The sequence below is a fragment of the Sminthopsis crassicaudata genome, chromosome 4 (genome assembly GCF_048593235.1).
Source record: "Sminthopsis crassicaudata isolate SCR6 chromosome 4, ASM4859323v1, whole genome shotgun sequence".
Lineage (NCBI taxonomy): Eukaryota > Metazoa > Chordata > Mammalia > Dasyuromorphia > Dasyuridae > Sminthopsis > Sminthopsis crassicaudata.
In genome coordinates this window covers 457,287,915-457,313,913 of record NC_133620.1, presented here as the reverse complement: position 1 = coordinate 457,313,913, position 25,999 = coordinate 457,287,915, and the positions used below count along the sequence as shown (strand labels likewise).

Here is a 25,999-nt window from a genome sequence, read left to right as displayed (position 1 = left end):
ATTCTCCTTGCAGGTCTCCTGCACCCCCTGTAGTGTGCCAGTTGGTGCCCCTGTGAGTGGCTATGCTCTTTATCAGAGGCACATTAAAGCCATGCATGAGTCAGCCCTCCTGGAGGAGCGGCAGAGGCAAGAGCAACTTGATCCAGAGTGTCGACGTTCTGCAAGTCCCAATGTCGAATGGGAAGGTAGGTTTCATGACCAGGAACATGGCACATTCATACCACCTTTTCTTTCTTCCTGCACATAAGTGAAGCCACTGAAGGAGTCTAGAATGAACTTTGTGAATGGCTAGTCCATCATTACACTTTAAATGTTTTGTAAACTATCATTAAAAACCAATGGGTTATTACTCCCATTTTGATGGACAAATTAATTCCTAGAATTGAACCTAAAAATTGCACCTAGGAAAAATGATTAGTATTTTTTATTCCTTAATTTGAAACTTAAAAGTTAGTTTTATTAAGGAATAGTTATAGCTACTAAAAAAATAAAGCAATATTTTCATAGTGTTACATGATGGCTCATTCTTAATTTGTATCTTTTGAATGTTTTGCCAAAGCTATGGGTATAGCCTCTAATTTGAAGAGCAAATAAAGATTCAACATCTAACATCCAAAATAAAAATGGTTTGCAGTCTAAAATGCTTACAGTTGATTTAAGTGATTTGAGTTTGTACAAATCCCCAGAGTCAGGTTTCCTTTCATGTTTTTGAAAGAAGCCCTAATTTCCATACTCTTTAAGGCAAAACAATTCTGCATTTAGTCTGGAATGAAGCCTTAGCTCTATTAATGAGACCTGGTTCTTGGTCATACACCTTCTGACATTATGTAGTTTGGTAAAATGGGATTTTAGAAAATCCTATTGAACATTATCCTCCTTTTCAGGATGATTCACAAGGCTCTTGAGAAGAATTTACTGATGTAAATAAGAGTTGTCAGCTTTGCAATGACAAATTTGTGAAAAGCTTTGTAATGCAAAGCAGCATTTTCAGGACTCAGCCATCCTGCTTTTTCCTTCCTTTAAATAATAAAAATGGATGTCGTGCCAGAATTTGTTATAGTAAAGTGCCAAAAAGCAATTATATTTTGTGTTGTATGCAAAGGCCTTCTCAAGCCTATCTCTTTATCATTTTAAAATGAGGGAGAAACCAGCCAAGGGGAGTGGAGCAATGGCGTCTTTTGAATTCAAGATCTACTTTCTAAATAAAAATGTCTCATCTTGTGAAATTTGAGGATATTGCCATCTGAGATTATTTCAATCATGCTGCGTTTTCCCAACTGCAGACACACATTTTATTCCATATTATTCTTGTTAATAGAATCCCTAGGAATAAAGATTTTATTGAACTAGAATCTGTGATTTGATGGTCATTGTTTCCTGCGTGGTAGACCTGGTGAAGGCATGTGTAGAAAATAGAGTTTGTAAATTTATTACTTTGAAGTGGTTTAGGATAAGTTGTAGAAACCTTGGTAAATTTATCATCCAAAATGGTTACACACGTCCAACTCAATAAACTTCTGCTTTAAAGTGAGCAAGTTTGAAAAATTTTGCGTGTGACTAAAATTTACTACTAATAAAAGAGGATTTCAGTCTCTTCTGCATGCGGGAAAAGATCTGAGACACCCAAGAGAAACTTAGGCCCCCATCATTTCCTTGTGTTTTGTTGTATTTTTTTCCCCCAAATAAACATACTTGTGAATTTTGAGGCTGGTTTTGAATGGTTATGACTAAGTCAGATAGAAACCAAAAGTTATGAATTTAAGAAATGTAAATTCTAGGTAAACTGCTCAGGAACCCTATGCATGTGGGGTTGCTTTGCCTCACTCTGGAATTTTCAAGATTCTACACTTTATATTAGCTCCTTGAACAGTAACTAATCAGCACGGATTAGGCTTTCTGTGGGCTTGACTCACAGTTCAGTTCCTTAATCCACTATAACTTCCCTCCCCAAATCTTTTGAGTCAAACTTATTTGCCTTGCATTCAATTTATAAAAGGCTGTCTCAAAATTCATTTTTAAAGTTATAGCAGAAACAGATCATTTACGTGGACTATTAAGGTAAATGACTAGTAATGATGTAGCTTTATATTTAGGGAATCCAGGAAAATGTTGATAAAGTAACTCATGGCAGAAACAATTTTTGACAGCATTTCTCTATCCCTTTTAAGTTGGCAAAGCATTTCATACAGATTTTCATTTGATCCTTTCATCTGCCCTTGTGAGGAAAAGCTGCGCAAATATTATGACCCTCTTTTACAAATGGAGAAGCTTATCTGTCACTGAGCATTGTCTGCCATAGGCTTACTGGCTGTGACTTCCAGGCCACAAGTAGAGGAAGACCTTTGAGCCCCCCAGGTTAGCCACTTTCTACTCCAACTTGATGTTTCTTGTGCAGTTAATTTTTATTTATTTTAAAAGTTCTTTAGTTTTGGGGGAAATTGTTTTTCCCTTTTCTTCTTGAAGTTGCATGTGTTACACACACACACACACACATGCACATACACGTGCATATATACACACAAACACACAAGTAATAGGAAATATCAGGTTGTCAAGACTAATCTTAAAGTACAATCAAAAAATTTAAAGTGTCTGATCTATGTATTTTATGTATGGTTTTCTCAACAATTACCACTTTAGAATTTTTCCACTTATATGTAAAGTTGTCCAGTAGCCTAGGAATGCAACTTCACTTAGAGGTTCCTTAAAAGGAGTTTTCTTGTAAAACTTTCACTAGTCCAGGTATGGGTGAATATTTCGGCCGCACGCTCTTTCTTGCCCTTTCTTTTAGTTGTAATTAAATTCAAACATCTGAAGGATCTTCCTGAAGCTAAGCACAATTCTGTTCAGTTCCTTACTCACTTGTGTCTTAAAACTGGAGTTTGTTAGGAGTAAAAGGAGTGACATATTCTCATTTTTTTAAAACCACTGGACACATAATAAAATTAACTAAAGTAACTATTTTAAACTCACTTAGTCCCATACTGAAATTGGAGAGGATGAAATGGTAAAGAAAGCAAATTATAAGAAAAATTCTCTGTAGGTTAGATGCAGATTTCCATTACAGTCTGTTTTTGTTAGAAGTCTTATAAAAATAAACAGCAAATTCTATGAAAGGTGTAAGTGATGATAGGTGCTTGTGTAGGCTGATTGATTCTAAAATTGCTATAGCTGAATTTTGCATTTAAGCTGAATGAATATGTAAGCACTGGAAGGAAATCTTAGTTGGCACAAAATCTTTGCCAGCTTTCTGAACTTGAATTTGTAGCTTGCTCTACCCTTTAAAACTTTTATATTTGGTTACATTTAAATATTCTGGTCTTAATTAGTTTCAGCTTCAAATTTTTTTTTTTTTTTTTTAAGCCAGATGTTGATTTTGTTGGTTTAGCTTAGCTCAGTTTTATCTCTTTCTAAAATTATCTAAAGACACTTAAAAAGGCCTGAGGACACAGGTTGCCTTTGAGACAGTTGGTGCCTCCTGAGCCCTACATACCCCGCCTGAGGCACGTGGTTTCCTGGTGGTGTGCCATTGGTCCCTGGTCTTGAGTTTCCAAGATAATTGCAGCATTTGCCTTTTTTGTTAGTGTGCTGATGTTTCCTTTGCTTTTGAGAGGAAAGTATTTTTGGTTGGTTGTGAGGACTTGGCATTTTAGATAATTTGAAAAGTTTTCGTTTGGCTTTCCTTTTCCTGGTTTCCATCTTAGTGTGGATTTTTGTTGGGGGATGGGGTGTTTGAAGGCTTTGGGTTCATTCACTTATTGTTAGACTGCCCTGACCTAGATGGTGTGGGCTAGGTCCTTAATGTTTTAATTTAAGGTCCTTCTCTCATTTGGTAACATTAACTTTCTTAGGAAAATCAGTGGCCTTTCTGGCTCATGCTGAGGTCAGACCTGCAGTAGAACAGGCAGCACAGATGCAGAGCCCCGCAGCGGGGTCATGGCCGAGGCCCTCTCCAAGAGGAGTCAGTAGGGCATCTCCACAGCCTGGTCGGAGTGCCGCCCGCTGTAGTGCCTTGCCAGGTAACTGTGGCTCCTGGGCTTGGTGGTGGCCAGCGTCTGTCTTTAGCTGTGCAGTAATGCACCTTTCCTTATTCCTTCTGCACTTCCAAGATGACATCTTCCCCATTTCTGTGTCTTTTTGTGAGCGGACATACCTGCTTTCCCTGACTGTTTTTGGGACGGCCACATGGCTTTTCCTTAAAGCATTTGTGTATGAAATCCTGAGTTATTTTAGGTTTTCCAGCATCTTAGTGGGAGCTAAAGTCATTGCCTGTTCTTCCTATCAAGTAGGACATAAAGAGGAAATGGAAATAGTGCCAAAGAGTAATTAAGGCTATTCCCAGGAAGCCTCCCTTTACTCTGAGTTGTGAAGTCCAGATCAGTGATGAAGGCCTTTTGGAGAAAAACTAAATATAGTTTGCTTCTGCTGCTCAGGGTCTGGAAAGAATATGAGATATTTAAGCAACAAAAACAAGCTAGATTGTGTGTTTGGCTTGTGAGGGTAAACGTTGTCGTTGGAGACAAGGTAATTGTGCTTTACAGACTCATAAGAACTACCAGTGACCTAAATTCTGAAGGAAAACAAGAATTCATCAGAAGGAGATGCATTTAGGAACAAGGGAGCACCATTCTGTGATCCAGCCGTTAATCATGTTTCACCTTTGGATTAAGTCTTATGTTGGTTAATACATATTAGCAGACTAAGAAATTGATGTGGTTTTCAAGCTTCTCTTTTTCTTTAAAAGTCCTCCAGCCTGCTCCACATCAAGTGATAACAAGTCTCCCTGATGCAGCACGGCTTCCAACAACACGACCCACCAGGCCGCCGCCTCCACTCATTCCTTCTTCTAAAAGCACCGTGGCCACTGAAAAGCCATCCTTTATTATGGGAGGATCAATCTCACAGGTATAAGTCTTTCTGAATGCTGCTTTTTTTTTTTTTTTTTTTTTTTTTTTTTTTTTTTTTTTTTTTTTTTTAGGTTTTTCTGCCTTTATTTTACTAGTTAATTATACCTAGTTAGTAGTAATTTCCCCAAGGACCCTTCAGAAACTGAAGCTGTCTAGAAAGTGGTATCTATTGCATGCCCCAGGGACAACCAGAGTATCAACAGTGTCTAGACTATGACTTACCATTTATTCCTTTAATTATTTGCCTCCCTGTTTTCATAGCACACAGCCAAACGAAGGAGAAATGCAAAATTTAAATATAACCTGGTCCCCTCCCTTAAAGAATTTATAACCTAGTGGAGAATTAAGATAGAAATGCAAATACGCGTCATACACAGTGTTACCTAGGAGAATTACAGGTGAGTTAGAGTATATGTAAAGTGAGGTCTGCAGAGGGAGGCTGTAAATCAGGGGCATTAGGAGAAAGGCATTGGGGAAGAGCTCAGAAGTGTTTGAAGAGGGATTTGAACAAGATCTGCCTGAGTCCCAATCCTTTCTATTATCTAATGCACCATGAATGCCCAGCAGAGAAATTGTAATATTACTTGGGGCATTATTAGCAGCCAATGATGATATTTGAGAATAGCAGTGACAACCAGATCTGTGTTGTATTCTTCCAGTACATGAAAGTTTGTTATCCATGGGATAGCATAGATGTGATAAAAATCTATTCGCTAATAATCATAAAAACTGATAATTCTGTAGCACTTAACTCTATACCAGACTCAGGGCTAAGCACTTAACATGATTTTCTTGGATCCTCACAACAACTCTAGGAGGTCAGGGCTATCATTAGCCACATTTTACACGCGAGGAAACTGAGCAAATGTGTTACATGCCTTGCCCAGGGTCACACAGCTAGTGAGTGTCTGGCTGCATCAAGTTTAGCACTCTATCCACTGCCACACTGCGGCTGCCCCCATTAAGACCCTAGTGTAGTAAAGGAAGCTGCGGGCGTCAGAAGGGACAGTGTTTGGAGGGAGAGACATTGCAGAGACAGAATCCCAGGGCTCGTTTAATGGATGGGATACGAGGGCTGAGGAGGAGGAGGAGAGAGTCCAAGATACAAATTAGAGTAAAAGTGGTGCCCCTGGCCAGAGAAGGCCAGCGCTGGAGGGACCTTTAGAGAAATGGGGGCGCTGACATTGCGGTGCCAGGGGGAGAACCAGCTGCGGATGTCCTGCATCGGCCTCCTCAAGGAGAGCACTTTACATAACTGAGTACATGACTGTTTTTAGCGTTGGGAATGGACGTCACCATCTGCTGACTGAATGCTGCTAGTAAATTGTAGGGAATGGCTGCTTTGGACTCGATGTACTCCACGGGCCCTTCCCGCTCTGTGACTTTGCAGTGGTGTATTGTTTATAGAACTGGAAAATGAGTTCTTCTATAACATGGCTACCAAATGGGGGTAATTACACTAATTTCAAAGGAAAATCGTCACTTTATTCAGTCCCAGAGAGGGCAGTAATGGCAGCTTCTCCCTCAGAGATACTCAGAATTGGGGGGAAACACAGCATCAAGAACTCCTTTAGCTAGCAGCCTGCACTGCAGCACAAACCTTCCTAGGTGTCCTGGGCAGGCTAGCTGCTCACGTGGTCTTTATCCTTTCAGGGAACCCCTGGCACTTATTTGACCTCTCATTGCCAAGCTTCCTACACATCAGAGCCAGCAAAGCCTTCAGTTGGGTCTATCTCTCTTGGATTACCACGGCAGCAGGAACCAACAAAGCCTGGTAAGGAGCTGAGGGCACTGGCTTTGGGGCACTGGAAAGAAGATTCCTTCCCTGCCGCTGGAGTCATGGCCTCCTTGTTTTCTTGCTTTAATCAGCCGCCTCCATACCCTACATCAAGCAGGAGGAATTCTCTCCCCGTGGTCAAACCTCTCAGCCTGAAGGCCTATTGGTCAGGGCCCAGCATGAAGGTGTTGTCAGAGGTAACTAATACTGAGACAGAATGGATAGAGAAAAGTTAATTTTTTTTTTTTTCAGGAAGAAAAGAGAGTCCAATGGAAGTAAGTCAATTGGTGGTAGTTCATAAACAGTAGTTTCCACTTCTTTAATTCTGTTTTTGTTTTAAATGTGGTTATTTGGTAAGACTGTATGTCCCTTTGTTATAAATATATGTTGAATAATGCTTCTAAAATAATTGACCATCATGTCATACCCTCATCTCCCCATGATTCTGATAGTTTAAGGTTACAAATTGAATGATTTTTCCCTGAAAGGATATAATTTTGCCATTAATTTCATTTTGATCCAGGTACTCCAACAGCAATCCAAGAAGGAAGTATCACTCGAGGAACCCCAGCTAGTAAAGTTGCTGTTGAAAATATCCCTTCCCTTCGAGGCTCTATTACTCAGGTAATTTAGTGTGAAAGCTCTATATTGTTGGGGACCCCAAAGCTTTCTTTGTTTCAAAATAGAATTAACAGAGCCAATCCTCCATTCATTTATCTTTATGAGAAAGATGAACACAAAGTGTCATCGGTTGCCTGATGGCAGTCATCACACTTGGGAACATTTTCATTGTATCCCATTGTCAGCTAAAGGGGGGAGGCTTGTGGCTGATTTCCCCAGAAGGGTCACCACTTTTGCAAATTCATTGCAATCCTACAAATATCTCTCTTCCACTCCCACCCCCTTTTGTGAAATGCCCTGTGCTAGGCATTGGGGGTGCATTCCATTGGGGAATCCCATACATGTAAAAAAATTTGCAAATAGAAAATGGTGGTCATAGAGTGAGGATGCAAGTACCCAAGACAACTGGGAAAGGCCTCAAGGAGGCGGTAACAACTTGAATTATGTTTGGAAGGAATCTTGGGATTCTGGGAGGTGATACCAAGGATATAATGGTTTATTGCCAGCATGGGGGGAGGGGCTTCCTTGGGACATATTTACGATAGACCTTTTGGACAGAACAGAATGAACATAAAGGGGATTAAAGGGAAATAAGAATGAAAAAGTGGATTGGGGAGCAATAAATAGTCACTGAAGATTTTTGTGTATGAGAGGGGTGCAGTGTGAGATAAGAGTTTGAGGATGCCATAGTTAGGTCTGTGTTTAATCAATTTCTTTTTGGCTTCTTTGAGGGGAGTGGATGGGTGAGGGGAGAAGCTGGAGGTAGAGGTCAGTTGGTCCAGTGTCCAGGTGAGATGGGATAAGGGCTGGAATCAGAGAGCTCAAGTTGTGATGGGACAGAAAGGGACCAGTTGATGTGAGTACTGTTATGCATGCTGGGGTAGGTGTGAATCCTATAAGATTGGCCCCTGATTCAAAATTAGGAAAAGGGAAGAATCAGTTATGTCCCTCAGAGAAGATGTGAGGGCAAGCAGGGCCGGAGGTCTTGTCAGCCATGGAAGTATATTTTCTACACAGTCCTATCAGGACTTGGCTCTAGGCATTTTTATGGGGCACCCACCAAGAGGTAGAATTGAGAAGAGAGTAGGAAGAGGAAAACGTGAATTTTTTTAAAATTTTTTTTTTTATTGTTTTGATGAAGGATTATGGATGCTTTTCTGTAAACTTTTTTTGAGGGGCAGAGACTTTGATCAGAAAGACAAGTCTATAAATTATTTTGTGAATGATCATATATGAATTGATTTATTTTAAAGAATTCTACAATTCAATCCTAAGCACAGTATTTAGGTCTTCTGTATGTCTTAGTGGTCATTCTAAAAGGTCTTTTTATCCCCTTTTTACAATAACAGTGCACAGCCTTACTTGGAGGACTTTTAATTTGCCTGTGGTGGTTGAACTGCCAAACACTTCTGTGTTTTTGGTTATTCTTAGCTAAGGAGTGGGTTTTTACATGATCTTCATTGTTAGGTTTGAGAAAATAACAAATTGCAAGCTCTCTCTCATCCCCACCCACCCTCTAAATCCACTTTGTCACCCCTCTCCCCAAAAAAATAAATAAAATTTCGGACATCCTCCCCTAAGATAAGCAACAGCCAAGAAAGGGAAAATGCCCATTTTACCCTTTTAACTTAACAATGACAAGCACTTATTAAAGACATTGTTAAGTAGTAGCAGGTGGACTCATGCCCATTTCCCAGTGGCATACTGAACTTAGCCAAGTGGGTGGAGAGCAGCACTGGAAGGCAGGAAGACTTTGATTTAAGGTTGTGTGACTCTGGGTGAGTCACTCCCACTGTCAGTAGTACCCTGGTCAATTCTCCAAAAGTGAGTTACGGAAGAATATCTGATCTTTATTGGTATGGAAAATTTCTACAGTGGGCTAAAATTCAAAGGGCTGAACCCTAAAAACACTCATCATTGGCACATGATTTGAAACACCTTTTAGAATTCATGCACATTTGCGATAGTGTGCATGTTACTCGAAGATTAAAAGGCATTTTTCTTGTTGGTTTAAGTAATCCAAGTATCACCATAAGCTTTTAGATGTCATAATTATGTTAATTCATTGCATGAACACTCCTTGAACCTTTACCATGTCTAAGGCATGATGGGAAATACAGTGAAAAAGAAGATTGCACTAATTTCCTTTAACGAACTTGCAAGGTAATAGGTATGATAGTGGAATTGAAGAGTTTTAATTTTGTTAGAAATTTGTTCAAAGGTTTACCAGCCTGAAAAAAGATGATCACTTTGAGGGCCAGAGGACATATTTACTGACTTGAATATAACAGATATGGCATCTCACTTTTTAAGCATAACCTTTCCCAGCTCTGTTCAGTTCTTCCCCTTTTGAGAGCAGGGTTTAGGATCACCATTCCTGTTATCTAAAAGGATCAGGCTCTGGCCTGCTGAAGCCATTAGCTTAGGGACTCCTGGGGGAGGAAGTTCTCCACAAGTGAGTGCAGGATCTCAGCAGCTTATGAGCAAGAGCTACCCAGAGCTCTGGAGACATAAATCATTTGCTTGGCTCATTCAGACCCAGGATTCGAACCTAGGTCTTTCTGTCTTCAGCACCAGTTCTCCACTCACTACCCCATGCTGCTTCTCATTGTTATTTATAAAATATTTAATTAAAATATATTTCCAAGGCAATCCCAACAAACTTGGGAAAGAAAACTTGTATTCAGAAAAAGAATTATAGAGATTGAATGTAAATCAATACATGCTATGTTTACTTCTTTTTCCTGCTGTTTTTTTTTCTTCTCACATGATTTTTTCCCTTTTGTTCTGATTTTTCTTTCCCAACATGAGTCATAAAGCAATGTGCATTTAAAAAATAATACTAAATAAATTAATTTAAAAAGAAATGAAATGCATTAAAGTTTATTTTGTCACATGTAGAATTAAAATCAAGTTGTCTCTTCAGAAGGTAATTGGCTTTCTTCTCTTTTTGTCAGGGTACTCCAGCTCTGTCCCAGTCTGGTATACAAACAGACTCAGTGGTGAAGGGAGCGATTGCCAGGCTTTCCATGGAAGAAGGTAGCCCAGAGAAGAGTCGAGAGGAAGCTGTAGCCAAAGGCCATGTGATTTATGAAGGAAAGAGTGGACACATATTGTCATATGATAGTAAGTTTGGAAAGTGAACTGTGTAGAATGACAGTCATGTCACGGCATCTCAATAGGTAGAGATCATGGAGACCATCTGGGCAGATCTTTTTCTGAAGAAGAGTCACTTGTCCACCCTGAGAATCACTCTTCCAGCCAGTTAGGAAGGTTTCTGGGGAGTTGGCACCTATGGCCTCCGGCCCCTCCACTTGCAGTTAGCATGCCCTTAGTGCCAGCCTTGGAAGCTTCAAGGTGCATCTTGGCCCTCTGCATGTGGGGGTCCTGATTGCACCCTCCCCAGCCAAGCAGAACAAACCTTTTCTGTGCTTAAAAACAGCTTTCATGCACCTTCTCAAGTATTCTCTTTAACCCTTTTTCTTTTCGTGGATGCTATTATGGAATGATTTGCAGATCTTTCTGCATGTTCCTTCCATTTCTCTAAATTTTTCAGGTTTTTTTGACCTTGTTAAAACAGAATAATAACAATAATAATCCTAGCTAACATTCATATAGTGCTTAAAGTAAGTGCTGGATTTATCTTATCTCATTGGATTTTGTTCACATATCAACCCTGTGTGAGAGGTGCTTTGCAGATGAGGAAACAGGCTGAGAAGTTAAATGACTTAAACCATAATCACATACCTAGTAAGTGCCTTAAGGCAAGATTTGCACTCAGGTCATGCTAAGTTGTCTCCATCTTGACTTATGAAGCTGATTTTTTTTTTCCCCCTAAGCTTAAGACATGACTTTTTATTCCTATTAAAAATTTCATTCTGTTAGATTCAGCTCAGTGGTCTAGCCTGTCAGAGCATTTTGGCATTTTTATACCATTGTGCAGCAGGTTGTCTGTCCCTCCCAACATTGTCATTTACAGATTCTGCTGCTTTACTATGTGTGCAGATAAGTAAATTGAACTAGATTTACTAAATTTTAATTTAATGGTTTTGGCTTCATAAAAAGGTGTGTGTGTGTGTGTGTGTGTGTGTGTGTGTGTGTGTACATGTACATGAAATTTTACCTATTCGTCAATTTCAAACACCTTGACTAGGAAAGTATTTTTCAGGTTTAACTTTAAATTGCTTTTATAAAGAGATTTTTTAGTTAAACTAACAAGAGCAAGTGTTATCTTAAAATTATCTATAAACATCCAATTTACCATAGAAGGCCAGATAAAAGACAGTAAAATGGGAATTAGGATATTCTCTCCATAACCCTTAGTAAAAACTCAATTCTGATCATTTTCCCCGGAATGTAAAATTGAGAATCTTGAAGTGTTAATTATTAAGTAGCTCCAGTAAAGCCCCTGTATAGACTTGTATTTTTTTGGTTTGGTTTTTTTGGTTTATATTTGGAGAGAAGTTAGGGACAATTCAGAGCAGGAATGTTTTGTGACTGGTCACGTTCTTTGTATTCAGGATGTGTTGCAAATGTGGGTTGTTGTGTGTCATTCACAGTGGGGTTTGGAGGCTCTTGTGTTCTGACTGCACCTTTGGCCTGATTTGTTTTTGCACCTTTCAGATATTAAGAATGCTCGGGAAGGAACCAGGAGTCCAAGGGCTGCTCATGAAATCAGCTTAAAGAGAAGCTATGATTCCATGGAAGGAACCATCAAACAAGGGATGTCGCTGAGAGAGTCTCCTGTGTCGGCCCCACTGGAGGGTAAGGTACTTTTCACTACTGATACAGTGTCTCTGCCAGACAATAGTAGAGCACAGGTGAAAAGTGCTGGTGGTTGTAAGGAAATTTGGGTCAAAAACTCTAGGGGAAAGTCACTATTCAAAACTAGTTTGAGGCTTTGCTTTTAAGTCCATTTGAGGTGCTGCTTTTGTACAGAATTTCAGTTTCAGAAAGTTTGCAGAACTGATGAGGTAGACGAGGCACAGTGCCGAGAGAAGAACCAAGTTGAAGAGAAGGCCTGGGCCGTGACAGAATCGGCATGGCAGAGAAATGAGCACAAGCCTTGCCCCATGAAAGCAGCCCATGGGAAGTCCTGACAGAGGGCAGCTCCTGAGTCCCCCTAAAGGGGAGCAGGGCAGGAGAGGGCCCAGGAGTCTGTAGGGAGACAGTGAAGGCTTTTGAGCAGGGCTGTCTATCTCAGCCAGGAGGAAGCCTCCAGACGCAGGGTCCTTCCAGGGAGTGGGCTCAGGCCTCCTCAGTCTGGGCTGTGGCGGCCCTCCTGCCTGCAGCTGTCCTCAGGCGGGCAGCTGTGGGAGAGTCACACAGAGAAAACCCCCAATGGAGAAGTGTGAAAGGCAAAGCGAGAACGCCTCACACTGAAAGAAGTGTCAGAGATGAGAAGAACCTGGGAGATGATTGCCTCCAGGGCTCATAATGTGTTGTTTGGGAAACTGAGATCTCAGGAAGCAAAGCAGCTTTCCATGAATCTCACCAAAAATAGTGGAGCCAGGACTTGAACCCTGCCCCACTGACTCCATCTTTTCTTTGCACACAATGAGCCTGATTTCCTCTTAATACATAGTCCTGGAGTTGAAATCTCTTAAGAATTATTTTGTTGGGCAGCTAGTGAATGTTGGTGCAGTGGAGAGAGCACCAGCCCTGAAGGAGGACCTGAGTTCTGGCCTCACACACTTAATACTTCTTGGCTGTGTAACCCTGGGCAAGTCGCTTAACCCCAATTGTCTCAGGGGAAAAAAAATATTTTGTAGTTGAGAGTTTCCTCAAGATTGTAGTGAGGCAATAAGTGTTTATTAAGTGCTCACAATGCGCGACATGTGCTGGAAACAAAAAATTTATATTCTAGTGGGGAAAACAGCAAATACTCAAAAGATTTAATGTGGAGTGACAGATACAAAGTCGCCAAGAGTAGTTTGGGAGGGAAAGCAGGAAGCTTGCATATAGGAGGGAAGCATCATGTTCTTGATGTAGGGAGTAACCTTGATTCAGTCACTTAATTATTGTCCAGTCTTGGTAATCCTTTTCAGTGTCTTTTTCTACTTGTTTTTTCCCCCACTTTCATTAAATTTGGTAGATCTATTGTTATATCCCTCATTCTCTTATTTATCGTTCCCTAGGGACATTGGGACTGTATCTTGTCTTTGTATGTTGCTTTATTTTTTGCTGTTAGTCTAATATAGTTTTTAGCTTCAGCCATTTTATACTTAGGAGAGTATTTAAAATTGGCCTATAATGTTTCTGTGTTACTGTTCTTTATTTAAGTGTTTCTGGTATGTTATCTTCAAAAAAGCAGCATTCTTCTATGGAAGCCACATTTAAGAATGGTTGTCATGAGGGATAATACTAAATGTTTATGAGATCTCAGAATTATACATTGTATTTGATCATTGGTCTGTGCTTTTTGGTTTTTTTTTTAAAGGGTTGATATGCCGTGCACTGCCCCGGGGGAGCCCTCATTCTGATCTTAAAGAGAGAGCAGCACTGTCTGGCTCCATAATGCAGGGTAAGTCGGACATTTTCTTGATGATGGATTCATTTTCCTTTTGCTGGTAAACTGGTTTAGGTTATATGTGGTATTTAATGCCTGTTCTCTGGGACTAATTGCTGTTTATATCCTTCCTTATTTTTTTTTGGGGGGGGGAAGAAGGGACAAAGTTGACTGACTTGGGAAAATTTCTAGGTGCCCATTCTTTTACATATATGAACATTTTATTTTAATTAACCACATTTTAGTAATCATTATACATGTAAAATGCCTTAAAATGTTGATTGCAAAAACTTTAGATCTGGAAAAGTGCCTCAGCTACAAGCCAATCCATCTTTTCTCATTTTACAAGTGAGAAAAGGGAGACTTGGAGAGTTTGTGACTTTCTTCTGCCAACCTAGCTCATTAATGGAGGAGCTGGGACTAGAACTCAGATCTCTTGACTACCAGTCAAAATAATGTTTTCAGACTTATTCTTTTTCTTTCTCATTCATAATTTTAAGGAATTGAGTGCTCAATGTGGGCAGGAACATTAATTTTTTTAAAGTATTGTTCAAATGGCATTAAGTAAATAGTCATTTACTTTTTTCTTTGAAAGGCACACCAAGAGCCACAACGGAAAGCTTTGAAGAAGGCCTTAAATATCCCAAACAGATTAAAAGAGAGAGTCCTCCCATCCGAGCATTTGAAGGAGCCATTACAAAAGGAAAACCATATGATGGAGTCACCACTATCAAGGAAATGGGACGCTCAATTCATGAAATTCCAAGGCAAGATCTTTTAAGTCAGGAAAGCCGAAAAACTCCAGAAGTAATCCAGAGTACAAGACCCATAATTGAAGGTTCCATTTCTCAGGTAATTTTTTTTTTTTTTTTTAAGATGATGGGCCTGATATTTCTGTTTTACTATTCCACTTGAAGTCAGAAAAGAATCTTTGGAATCATCTAGTTCAGCTCCCACATTTTAAATGAACCAAAGCCTACAGGGGTTGAGTGACTTGCCAACAGTTCCTCCGAGTCTAGATCTGAACCCAGATACTTTGATCTTCAATCTGGCATTCTTTCTTATTACCCAGTGCATCTTTGTTCTATATTTCTCTAAAAGCTCAGAAAATAAGACCCAATATTCATAATAGGATTTCATGATAATGGGGGGAAAGGAGGTGGGGAAGAAGAGGTCAGGAATACAAATGTAGAAGCTGTCTTATAATAAAAAAAAATTTATTTTGCTCATAGCATGTAATAGTTTTTGATTCAGAACAAGAAAATCTAGTTAGATGGTTCAAGTCAAATGCTTAAAATAAGGGAGTAAAAGCAATTTAATTTTTTTTAATTGTCTTTTTCATATCCTCAGAAAAAAGTGTTATTTTTCTCTTTTTAGGGCACACCCATAAAGTATGAAAGCAGCTCTAGTCAATCTGCCATTAAGCATAATGTCAAGTCCCTCATCACGGGCCCTAGTAAGCTCCCTCGTGGATTGTCTCAGTTGGAAATGGTCCCAGAGAACATCAAGGTGGTTGAACGAGGAAAATATGAAGATGTCAAAGCAGGAGAACCAATCCGCTCCCGGCATACATCAGTTGTTAGCTCTGGTCCCTCTGTTTTAAGGTCAACCCTTCACGAACCTCCCAAAGCACAACTGAGTCCTGGGATTTACGATGACACCAGTGCAAGAAGAACGCCTGTGAATTATCAGAACATGTCTAGAGGATCTCCCATGATGAACAGAACTTCTGATGGTAGGGTCTTTTTGCAGTCTTGCCTTACCCTTCTCATTGAACTTTGCCCGTCAAAAGGAGCAGTTTTGAGGATGTAATCTTTAAATTAAAACGAGTCCAAAATGAAATTCAATTTTGATGGATGCCTACATTTCTCTTTTAATCATCAGACCATAGCTGAATGCTTACTGGGTACCAGGCAGAGGGAAAAATGGAGTTCCTGCTCTCAAGAAGCCTAAGTTCTATTGGGGAAACAGCTTGTTTTAGATTCCTATTATACCTATGGACAATTATCCCAGTTTGACATAACTTAAATGCATACCTTAATGAGGGAAAACATCCTTTGTTTAGTTCATGTTAAAGTGATGTGATGTAGACTCCATTTGCTTTAGTCTGCCTTATTAGTGCCTTTATACTGCTTTTACAAGAAGAAATGTGTGTTAGTCAAGATCACATTCCCAATGAGCTTAGATGGACCAGGTGAATCCCCTCTGATTTGTAATGAATGAAAAAGCAGAAGAAAAGTGAATGGATCCCATTGCTTGGAGCATCCTATGTTGATGAGCTGTAAAATTACTCAGAAGTAAAATTTATACCTCATTCTGCTTCTGTTCCATCAAAAATAAAATAACAAGCTTTCCAGTCCAACTTCAGCTATAGAGGGTGCAGTGTGGAGGGCCGACTTTGAGGCTCAAGCAGCCATACGGATAGATAGCCTATGGTCCCTGGATCACACTAGAAGGAGGAGAACATGGCTCTGAACTTCCTTGAGGGGGTTCTGTTCTGTTAGCTAGTTCCTGCCTGAAACCAAAAGGCCTTGATCTTGAACACGGTGATTCAGTCATCAGGAGTTCCTGAGTCCTCAGTAAAATTGGAGGTTTCTGTGAAGAGCGTGCTAATATTTAAAATAGAATAGAAACCCAAGTGAATGCTTGATAGTAACCACAGGAGTGGGGGCCACTTTGGGAGGAAAGCCGTGGGCCCTTAGATGGGCCTTGAAGCCGCCTCCCTGGTCTTCTGGGAGACAGAGCCCTCGTTCTGATGCTTTATTGCTTAGCAGCTCTAGCTCACTCAGGACTTGTTTTCCACTCCCAAATTCCTTAACACAGAAACCACCTAGCAATGTGTGGGTGGGGGTCATTTCTGATCAGGCTGGCAGTGCACTTTCACCTCTGGCCCTGTCATCCACGTCAGCATGATCTGTATAAATGGGGAGGGCCTTGTCCTGTGCTCTGGGTTCCCTGAGAGTGGTAGAGCCTCACCTTTCAGCATGACTTTAAAGACAGTGAGACTCAGCCCAGCATTTAAGAGCCTACTGTGAGAAGGGTATTGAAGGTTGTATTATTAGTGATGAGAAAATTAAGCCAATTAGTGGGATAAGTGGAAAAAGGGCATCTCTCGTCAACATGGTACTCACAGTTTCATTTCAAAATCAGCCAGCCAATAAGCATTTATTAAAGGCCTGATGTGGAGTAGGCACTCTTCTAAGTGCTGGGGGGGTGGGAGAAGGAAGGAGGGTGTTACTCCTCTCAGAATCCCTTGCGTCAGTTCATTTGAGTTGAAGTTCAAATATTGAGCATCTCCAATGGACAAGATCTTGTATTCATGTCCCACAGAGGAGTTAAAGATGTCTGCCATATTTAGTAAGCTTACACAACAAAAGTAGATAGTTATTTTTTTCTCTATTTCTGCACAGAATGAGCAGAAAATGATTTTCATAGATGGAATTTGTGTTTTAAATGATAGAATATACGTGTTCCCATGAATCCTTGATAAATGGGCCCATTGTATAAATGCAAGTCATGTCATCTGTCTTAATGGATGGTGCTACTTTTTCAGCTGCCGTTTCTTCTGGGAAGTCCTCAAATCATGAAAGGAAATCCACACTTACTCCTACCCAAAGAGAAAGTGTCCCTTTACCCTCTAAGTCTCCAGTCCCAGGCGTGGACCCTGTTGTCACCCACAGTCCCTTTGAGCCCCACCACAGAGGCAGTACACCAGGAGAAGTCTATCGAAGCCATCTTCCTGCACACCTGGATCCCGCGATGCCATTTCACAGGGCCCTGGACCCTGGTGAGTGTGGTTTGGGGCACTTGTGGCTTGTGATTTAATTATTTAAAAGAAGAGAATATACCTTTATCAGGTGGGAGGTCCTTTTGCCTCTCTTCTTCCCCTCCATCCATTCCTTGAGAATTCAGAGGCTGCTGCAATCTTGTACTATATGGGGAACCTATTAATATCATCTGTTCATAGAGACAATTTCCATGGCAACTGACATTTATAGCATGCATTATCAGAGACCTTTCCAAGGATAATTATTCTCTGAGAAGTTTAGCGAAGCACAAATTATATTAAATACCAAAGCCCCCCTTGTTCTTTAATTTTGTCTCTTGGTATTATGCAGTCTCTAGTGAGCTACTTCTGTGTTTGTGGCTTAGATTTACATTCCCTCCACTGGCTCATAGCGTCTTAAAATAACACATTTTCCAGGAGAATCAGCTGAGGGCCAAAGACCTTCAAGGCTACATATGCACATTGACTTTGGCTCATGTTGCTATCTTGTCTGAAATACCTTCCCTTTTTCTCAATTCAAACATGGTGCATCTGTTCTCCCTTTCAATTCAGGAATCATTGGCTGAGAGGCCACTATATACACAGACACCCTACTAGATTTCTGGTGTCCAAAAGACAGAAACAAAATAGTTCTTGTCCTTGAGGAGATTACATTCTATTGAAGGGAAATAACTTGCAAAGAGAAAAATAAATGCAAAATAAGGGCAGACTAAATATAAAGAAATTTGGAAGGAGCACACTGACAACTCTCAAAAAGAAAATACTGGAACAGAGGGTTGATTAAGTCAGTCTGTTGTCATTGTTTTCTTTAATTTGCTTTTACATTCTTGCTATTGTTTAGTGGTGATAGAACTGAGCAGACTAAATTAAAACTAACCACAGAGAGCAGTCACTGACATTTTGAAAAAGTCTTCAAGTACTTATAAAAATCATTGGAAAGATACTTGGTTTCTCAGGCTTTAGAGAAGCATATTTTCAGTCATCCAGTGGATCATTTAGTTTCCTAGAGTCCCGTAGAACTCAAAGGGCACCCACACATCAACTCTTCACCAGAGGCAAGTTGTAGCCACATTGGCCTTTGGAGTGAAAGATTGTTTTAGAGAAAGGGTAGCTTCCATTTTCTCCCCCTCCATTCCATCCCCCCCAAAAAACAAACAAACAAAAAAACAAACAAAAAAAAACACCTGACCTTCTTTGGCCTGTGTTAGCTTGATATTTTTATACATCCTAGCCCTCTCCATCACCCTAACAATTTGAACCCCACTACCTATGCCCAATACACTTCTAGACCTAAATCTAGGACTTCTTTTTATCCTATCCTTTATCAGGACTCTGTTTACTCATCCTGTGATCTTGGTGAGCATCAACTCAAAATATGCCCTAATTGGAACCTTATGAGCAGTTGCGCAGACAATTTCATATCAAGTATTACTCGCCATCATTCTTCTCTCCATCATATTAATTAATGGGTCTTTTACCTTAAAAACCACTTTCAACAACCCAAGAAAACTAGGTCAGAAGTTAGATCTTGGTTAGTCTTCACTATTTTATCTTGCATATTATGATATCCATATGTGTATGTATGTGCCTTTTTTCTAAAGTTGGTCCATTTCTTTTTGTCTGATTGTTGATCAACACAGATCAGATCCATTCCTCCCTCCCACCTAGCCGTCACTACATTTGGAGACTCTATACCTGATTATATTCATGATTAAATGCTTATTATCCAGCTAGCTTCTTTTTGCCCCAAGAATAATAAAGATGACTATTCATGGTATATTTGTGCAGAGAAAAAAATACAAATTCCATTCTGATCCAATGTTCTCATGAATCTGATGGGACAGAATTAAACCTCTCCTAAAGAAAAGTATTGGTGTAGGTGGTTCTTGGGGAGAACATTATAATTACACTCTTTAGAAGTAGAAATGAAAACTCCTGGAGATCTCTCTTAGATATTATTAGAAGTACTGGAAAAATGAATTATTTTAGCTTTTCCCTACTCTTTCTTCTTGTGTACAGTAGGGATACCTAAGTGATTGCTAGTTAGTGATGCTACATGGGCGAGATGGGGTGGGGGGACGGAGGGGAAATTGTTCTTGCTCTTCACAGAGCTTTTGGACTCATCATGGATGTTTGGCTGCTTCCTCCAGAGACTTAACTTCCTGTCTGCCCCTTTCTCTCTCTCTTTCCAATAGCGGCTGCTGCATACCTGTTCCAGAGACAGCTTTCCCCAACGCCAGGTTACCCAAGTCAGTATCAGCTTTATGCGATGGAAAACACGAGGCAGACGATTCTAAATGATTATATTACCTCACAACAGATGCAAGTTAACTTGCGCCCTGATGTAGCCAGAGGACTCTCCCCCAGAGAGCAACAATTAGGTCTCCCATATCCTGCAACCAGAGGTATGTGTCTGTGATTGCTCTAGCAGAATTGTTCTTATGTGTGTCAGGGGAGACATGGCTATGATGTCCACCCCTTCATCCCCATCCCACCCCAATCAGTGAAGCCCCTGTAGAACTTGGGGTAGGAGGGTCAGTACCCAGAAATGCCATTCATGGGTCTAGAGAGCTTCCAACGAGGTTCTGAGGCAGCAGGCAATTTGCCAAGAACACACAAGATTTGAACCCGGATCTCCTGATTCAGCACTATCTACTGTGCCATACTGCCCTCCACCATTTTACCTCCCCCAGGCTTAACTCATGATAAATGAAGGAGCTCCAGGGGTGTGACTTTTCCAAATTACATGTTAAGGATCTTGGAGCCAACCTTCTCCCAACCTCCTTGTTGGGCTCGTAGAATTGTAAGTTCCCGATAGATGACAAGATCTTTAAGAAAGTTCTGTTCTATTGGTGAATGAGTTGGAAAATTGATGGAGGAAGATGTGCACAATTGGCATTTGTGTGCGTTCCCTGTGGCAGTGATAAGCAGAGTGGGAAGAGAGCTGGCCTTGATGGCAGCAAGTTATTAACTGAGAAATATAAGAATAGCAGGCCCTCTGTGTGGCTGGAGAAAACAAGACCTACAATCCTCATCTTAGTTGATTAATCTTTTTGACAGGAATCATCGACTTGACCAATATGCCTCCCACCATCTTGGTGCCTCATCCCGGGGGTACAAGCACTCCTCCAATGGAGAGAATCACTTACATACCAGGTACCCAGCTGACCTTCCCTCCCAGACCCTACAATCCTGCTTCAATGTCTCCAGGTAAGAATCCTTGTTCTGCTTCATGTAGATTATAAGCATTGCCTGGTGTTTTTCCACTAGTGTCCTCAAGAGCATAAATTTAGAAGAGAAGGGACCATGACATTTGTCTAAGCTACCTCCTCATTGTAGACAGGAAGAGACTGATCCCAGTGGGGTTCAGTGGTGCCCAAGTTCATCCTGGTACAGAGTATCAGAGCTGAGGCCTCTTCCTTCAGAGCCTTCCCTCTTACCCCCATACCTTTCTGATTGTATTCTTCGTGAAAAATGTTTATATCTTTCCATTAACAGTGGGCTTGTGACTTGGGAAAATATTATTAAATCATTAACCTTTTCATCTGAACCCCTTTCATATAAAACAGGCATAGATTTCAGGTCTAGAGCATTTTGTAAAAATTGCATGCATTTGAAAGTTTAAATTCTCTTGATGTTCCTCATAGAGATTTGAAAGCCTATGGATATGTGTGTTTTACAGGCCATCCTTCACACCTGACTGCATCTGCTGCCGCAAATGTTGAAAGGGAACGTGAACGGGAAAGGGAGAGAGAGAAGGAGCGTGAACGGGAAAGAGAAAGAGAGAGAGAGAGGGAGCGGGAGCGAGAGCGGGAGAGGGAGAGGGAGAGAGAAAGAGAACGGATCGCTGCTGTCTCTTCAGAGCTATACCTTCGTCCAGGTAAGAAATGGAAAGTGTGATATTAATTTCCTTATTGTTCAGTGAAGAGGCATGAATATTTTTATTGCCATTCTAAGAGAAGTTCTCCAAAATCTAATCCCATTTCTAGCATTGGCCACTTGTTTTATGTTATCAGACATATAGAATCTAAAAGGTGTCAGACCTGTAGGATATTAGAGTTGAAAGTTATCTTAGGAATCATTAATCCAGTTCTCATCTCTTAGAGCCCAAGTTCTGAACCTGGAGGCCTTTAGTCTAATAGGTAAATTTCAGGATGTTCACAAATTTGACTGGAAAAAAAAATTAACATCTTTATTTTCAGGAACCTCTACCTGAAATTTAGCATTTGTTTTGATTATTTAAAAATCTTATAGAGGCTTCACTAGCCTGCCAAAAGGAACCATGACATCCCAGTTGAGACTTTCTGTCATAGAGCAAGAGCTTGAGATGAAGCGTGTAAGAGAGGCCCACTCCAGGTCACCACAGGTTTAATTGAAGAAGCTTGGCTTAAGCCAGCTCCGTGGCCTCTGGTCAGCGCTCTTTCCATTTATATGTAAAACATGATCCCACAAACTAGCAATCTTAAGGAAATTGTCCTAAGAAGATGTCAGTGCTAAAACTATATTTTCCTTTTTAAAATATTAAAATGGGATTATGAATTTTTTCCAGTAGTTTTTCTCAATTAAAATACTTGTTTTTCTCTCAGTTTCTCTTCTAGTTCTTATTGGATATTCTAGTTCCCTTCTCCCCCTGAAACTCATCAGTCCTGTTTAGATTTCTCCCAGTATATTCTAAACCCCAGACTGGTCCGTGCTCAAATTCATTTGTATAGTGCTATCCTCCTGTGATTTGCTCGTTGATTGATCCATTTAGTATTGAGATGGAAGGGGCACCTAATTAACTGGTCTTCCAGAAAGTGTGTGAAAGACCTTTTGTTTTTGGTTTTTTTCCTTTTGTGCTAGGAAAGAAAAACCACTCTTAATGTTTTCATTCTGGTTATAGTTTTACAGAATTGTCCATTAATAACAGATATTTAATGTAACTGAATGAATGAATGAAATCAAAAAACAGTCATTTAGATTGTGTGCTTCCTATCTCACTGTGCTGAGGGCTGAAAATACAACTACAAAAGCAAACTCTCAAAGCACTTACATTCTAATGGAGGAGTTCAAGCACAAAGGATAGTTGTAATGATGGAGGGAAGCACGTTGGTCCTGGAAGGTTGGAGGAAGAATGAAAGGGACTTCAGGAGAATAGGTTGACATCCAGCTCACCCAGGAACAATGGCAGGGTTGATTAGATTGTGGTTCGTGGTTCCAGAACTGGAATTGAGAAAAGAGGCAGCTAGAGAGGAGAAGCCTGGAAAGTAAAGAGGGGAATTAGCTGAAGCTTTTCTGAAAGTGTTTTGGAGAGGCCGTTAGGATTCAGCACATCTTGAACCCAGGGCTGTCAGGCAGTGGGAGGAAGGGAGGTAGATTGCTTGTTGTTTCTCTGTACTTAGACTGTTTGAATATTTCCAGTAATCAGAACTTGAGGTTTTCTGATTTAAAAAAAAAGCGGGGGGGGGGGGGGAAGAAAGTCCTGGTTTCCCCTCTCTCTCTTACTCCGAATACAGCAGGGGGCTTTAAGGCCTTCCCTAACTCCTCCCTTGGCTTGTTTCTCTCTCCTTCTCTGTCTGAACTCCTGCAGGTTCCGAGCAGTCTGGACGGCCCAGCAGCCATGGCTATGTCCGCTCCCCTTCCCCCTCAGTGAGGACACCAGAGAATCTTCTGCAGCAAAGATCCACTATTTTCCAGGGACCCAACGGAACCAGCGTCATCACCCCTTTGGATCCTGCTGCCCAGCTGCGCATCATGTAGGTTTCACATACATCTCTTACCAAGGACTGTCATTTCAGCTCCTACTCAGCTTTTTGAGATGAATTTTAAATGGAATTGTGACGCAAAAACGTGCTTCGGCTCTACACATGTTGACTATGGTGCAGTGAATCCATGTTCCATGAGTCTCAGGGAATGGTCCCATTGGCTCCTTACTAGTTGGGGCCATGTTGACAGTGGACCTGTAGTCACAGCTTCAAGCCTGATTTCTGGTTCTGGCAGCCCCTCGTCATGGTCAGGACTCCTTTCTTAACTGGCCAGGTGCTAGCAAGATAACCCACATAGGCAGTAAGGAGGGTTGTTGTCCCTGTTGTCCCCCATATCTTTGTTGATTTGTTAATGTTTCTTATTTGCAGGCAGATGCCCCCTGGGGGGCCTGCGCTAACCCCAGGCCTACCTGCCTCCCGCTACAACACTGCTGCCGATGCCTTGGCTGCTCTGGTGGATGCTGCTGCTTCCGCCCCTCAGATGGAAGTGACCAAAGCAAAGGAGAGTAAGCACGAAGCGTCCAGGCTGGAGGAGAACCTGAGAGGCAGGTCAGCCATGGCTGGTGAGCAGCAGCCGCAGTCACAGCCGCAGCTGGAGCCAAAGACGGGCCTGGAGGTGGACAAGAGGTCTGTCCAGTGCCCATATACATCCTCAGCTTTCCCGAGTGGCAAACCCCAGGGCCAGACATCTTCAATTGTTTATTCGGAGGCTGGCAAAGAGAAAGCCCCTCCTCCTAAGTCTCGGTATGAGGAGGAATTAAGGACGCTGGGGAAGACCACCATCACTGCAGCGAACTTCATCGATGTCATCATCACTAGGCAGATTGCGTCGGATAAGGATGCACGGGAACGTGGCTCTCAGAGCTCGGACTCTTCAAGCAGTCGTATGTATCTCAGCTGTGATTCTGAAGCCTGAGGTTGGGCCCTGTGTGCTAGCCAGTTAGAGTAGACCTCACTTTGAGGGCCAGAGGCTTCTTCTTGAGCGCTGGGTTTACTAAGAAGGGGCAGGTGGTGGGAGCAAAGTTCATGAGTCAGTGGTCCAGTCAGGTCCCCCCTAAACCCCGGGTGAGGACATCAGGACAGTGCCAGGAGCTGCAGGGTCCTAGATTCAGATGCTTTTCTGTTGGCCACAATAGTAGAGCTGAACCGAAGCACTCACAATCCCAGAACTATTTGTTTGGCTGTATGTTACATGTCCACACACACACACGCCACCACACAGTACACAGAGCAAGCATCAGGCCTGGAGTCAGGAGGACTCGTCTCCCTGAATTCAAGTCTGCTTCAGACACTTCCTAGCTATGTGGCACTGGACAAGGCACTTTGCTTTCTGTGTGCCTCAGCTTCCCTATCTGAGCTGAAGAAGGATGAGCAGGATCATTTCCCCTGCCTTTGCCTCGCTGGCATACTGAGGATCCACAGGATCAGCAAAGTGAGACAAACAGTGTCCCATGACAGTAACTGCCCCCACTGTGACGTGGCCAAGAGAGCTGCGCAGGAAAGAGTAGGAAACGGGCTGAGAATGTTCAAAGGAAAGTCCTAAGAGCTACATGGTGGTAGGACAAGGACCATAAGGCAGCAGCATTCTATCCATCACCAATATCATGATACACTAACTAATCTCACTCATTGGAAATTGGACTTTGCCACTTTCCCTCTGATGTTCTTCACTTTAGGTCAGATTCCTCAGAGCTAATGCTGCTCCTAAAAAAATCCCACAGAGAATATAATGTAATGTCTGCTTCATTTCCCATATTCAACCTCAGGGAAAGTTGAAAACTAGGAAGCCAGCTGAGAATTGCCACCGGGATTATAGTTCCTTAGGAACTCAACAACTAAATCCTGAGGGTGGGGGGAGACCTTTTATAATTGGGAAAGTTATACTCTGATCTTGGCAGATTCTCCACTGGTTTGCCATCTTGAAGACCATTTTTCCTCCCAGTATTTCCTAACCTTCCCATAAATTGCCATGGCTTTACACAGTTGTTTAGAATTTGTTTGAAATGACTTTGGTAAACCCCATTCCAGTTGTCTACAAAAATGCTTTCAGATAGTTCTTTGTGTCTTGTGTCAGAGAGGCAGTGTGGGGAGCTTGAACCTGTCTGCATCATGCCAGACCACCAGAATTAGACAGTCCTCCCTCAAGGCCTATCTCTGTGTTACAGCTCTAAAAAGTGTTTCACTGAGGCATCTATCCCAGGATAATTAGTAATCTGTTTAATGGCTGTGGCATTAATATCTTCTGTTCCTTGTGATTTGTAATAGTGTCAGAGATTATTGATTGTGGTAAGACAACTTTATTCTGTTTCATTTACAGCTTTCTGAATTAAGAGTCACCCATTGAAATTTGTGGGCAGGTTAAAAATATTTAGCTCTGTTAAATTTCTAAGATGATTTGTTTTCAAATAATCTTCATTCCTTTTCTTGAAAGTATCATCTCATCGATATGAACCATCTGGAGATGCTATTGAGGTGATAAGCCCTGCCAGCTCACCAGCACCACCCCAAGAAAAACTCCAGGCCTACCCACAGGAGGCTTCGAAGGCAAACTCTGCAGAAAGTAAGCCTCTCTGAAGGCCCTGGCCCTTTTTGTTTATTGCCTGACTAACATCAAAAAAACCTGAGCATTTGCCTGTTACAGAAAAAGAGAATTAT

General features: G+C 41.3%; 1 protein-coding gene across 16 annotated transcripts in view; it reads left to right on the top strand.

Annotated features, from left to right (window-relative positions):
* NCOR1 (nuclear receptor corepressor 1) overlaps nt 1–25,999 on the top strand; it is a 165,580-nt gene that overhangs the window by 123,175 nt on the left and 16,406 nt on the right. For all 16 annotated transcript variants that reach the window (XR_012481479.1, XM_074263926.1, XM_074263934.1 and 13 more), the window contains 17 exons: nt 14–185; nt 4,745–4,905; nt 6,561–6,681; nt 6,777–6,881; nt 7,208–7,308; nt 10,263–10,431; nt 11,929–12,069; nt 13,745–13,828; nt 14,409–14,665; nt 15,191–15,548; nt 17,367–17,600; nt 19,796–20,005; nt 20,661–20,810; nt 21,283–21,480; nt 23,170–23,335; nt 23,714–24,228; nt 25,776–25,904. Coding sequence is in view for 15 of the 16 variants with exons in the window: in XM_074263926.1 (XP_074120027.1) it covers nt 14–185; nt 4,745–4,905; nt 6,561–6,681; nt 6,777–6,881; nt 7,208–7,308; nt 10,263–10,431; nt 11,929–12,069; nt 13,745–13,828; nt 14,409–14,665; nt 15,191–15,548; nt 17,367–17,600; nt 19,796–20,005; nt 20,661–20,810; nt 21,283–21,480; nt 23,170–23,335; nt 23,714–24,228; nt 25,776–25,904 (3,271 nt within the window). In the remaining variant the exon portion in view is untranslated. The remainder of the gene's footprint in view (nt 1–13; nt 186–4,744; nt 4,906–6,560; nt 6,682–6,776; nt 6,882–7,207; nt 7,309–10,262; nt 10,432–11,928; nt 12,070–13,744; nt 13,829–14,408; nt 14,666–15,190; nt 15,549–17,366; nt 17,601–19,795; nt 20,006–20,660; nt 20,811–21,282; nt 21,481–23,169; nt 23,336–23,713; nt 24,229–25,775; nt 25,905–25,999) is intronic.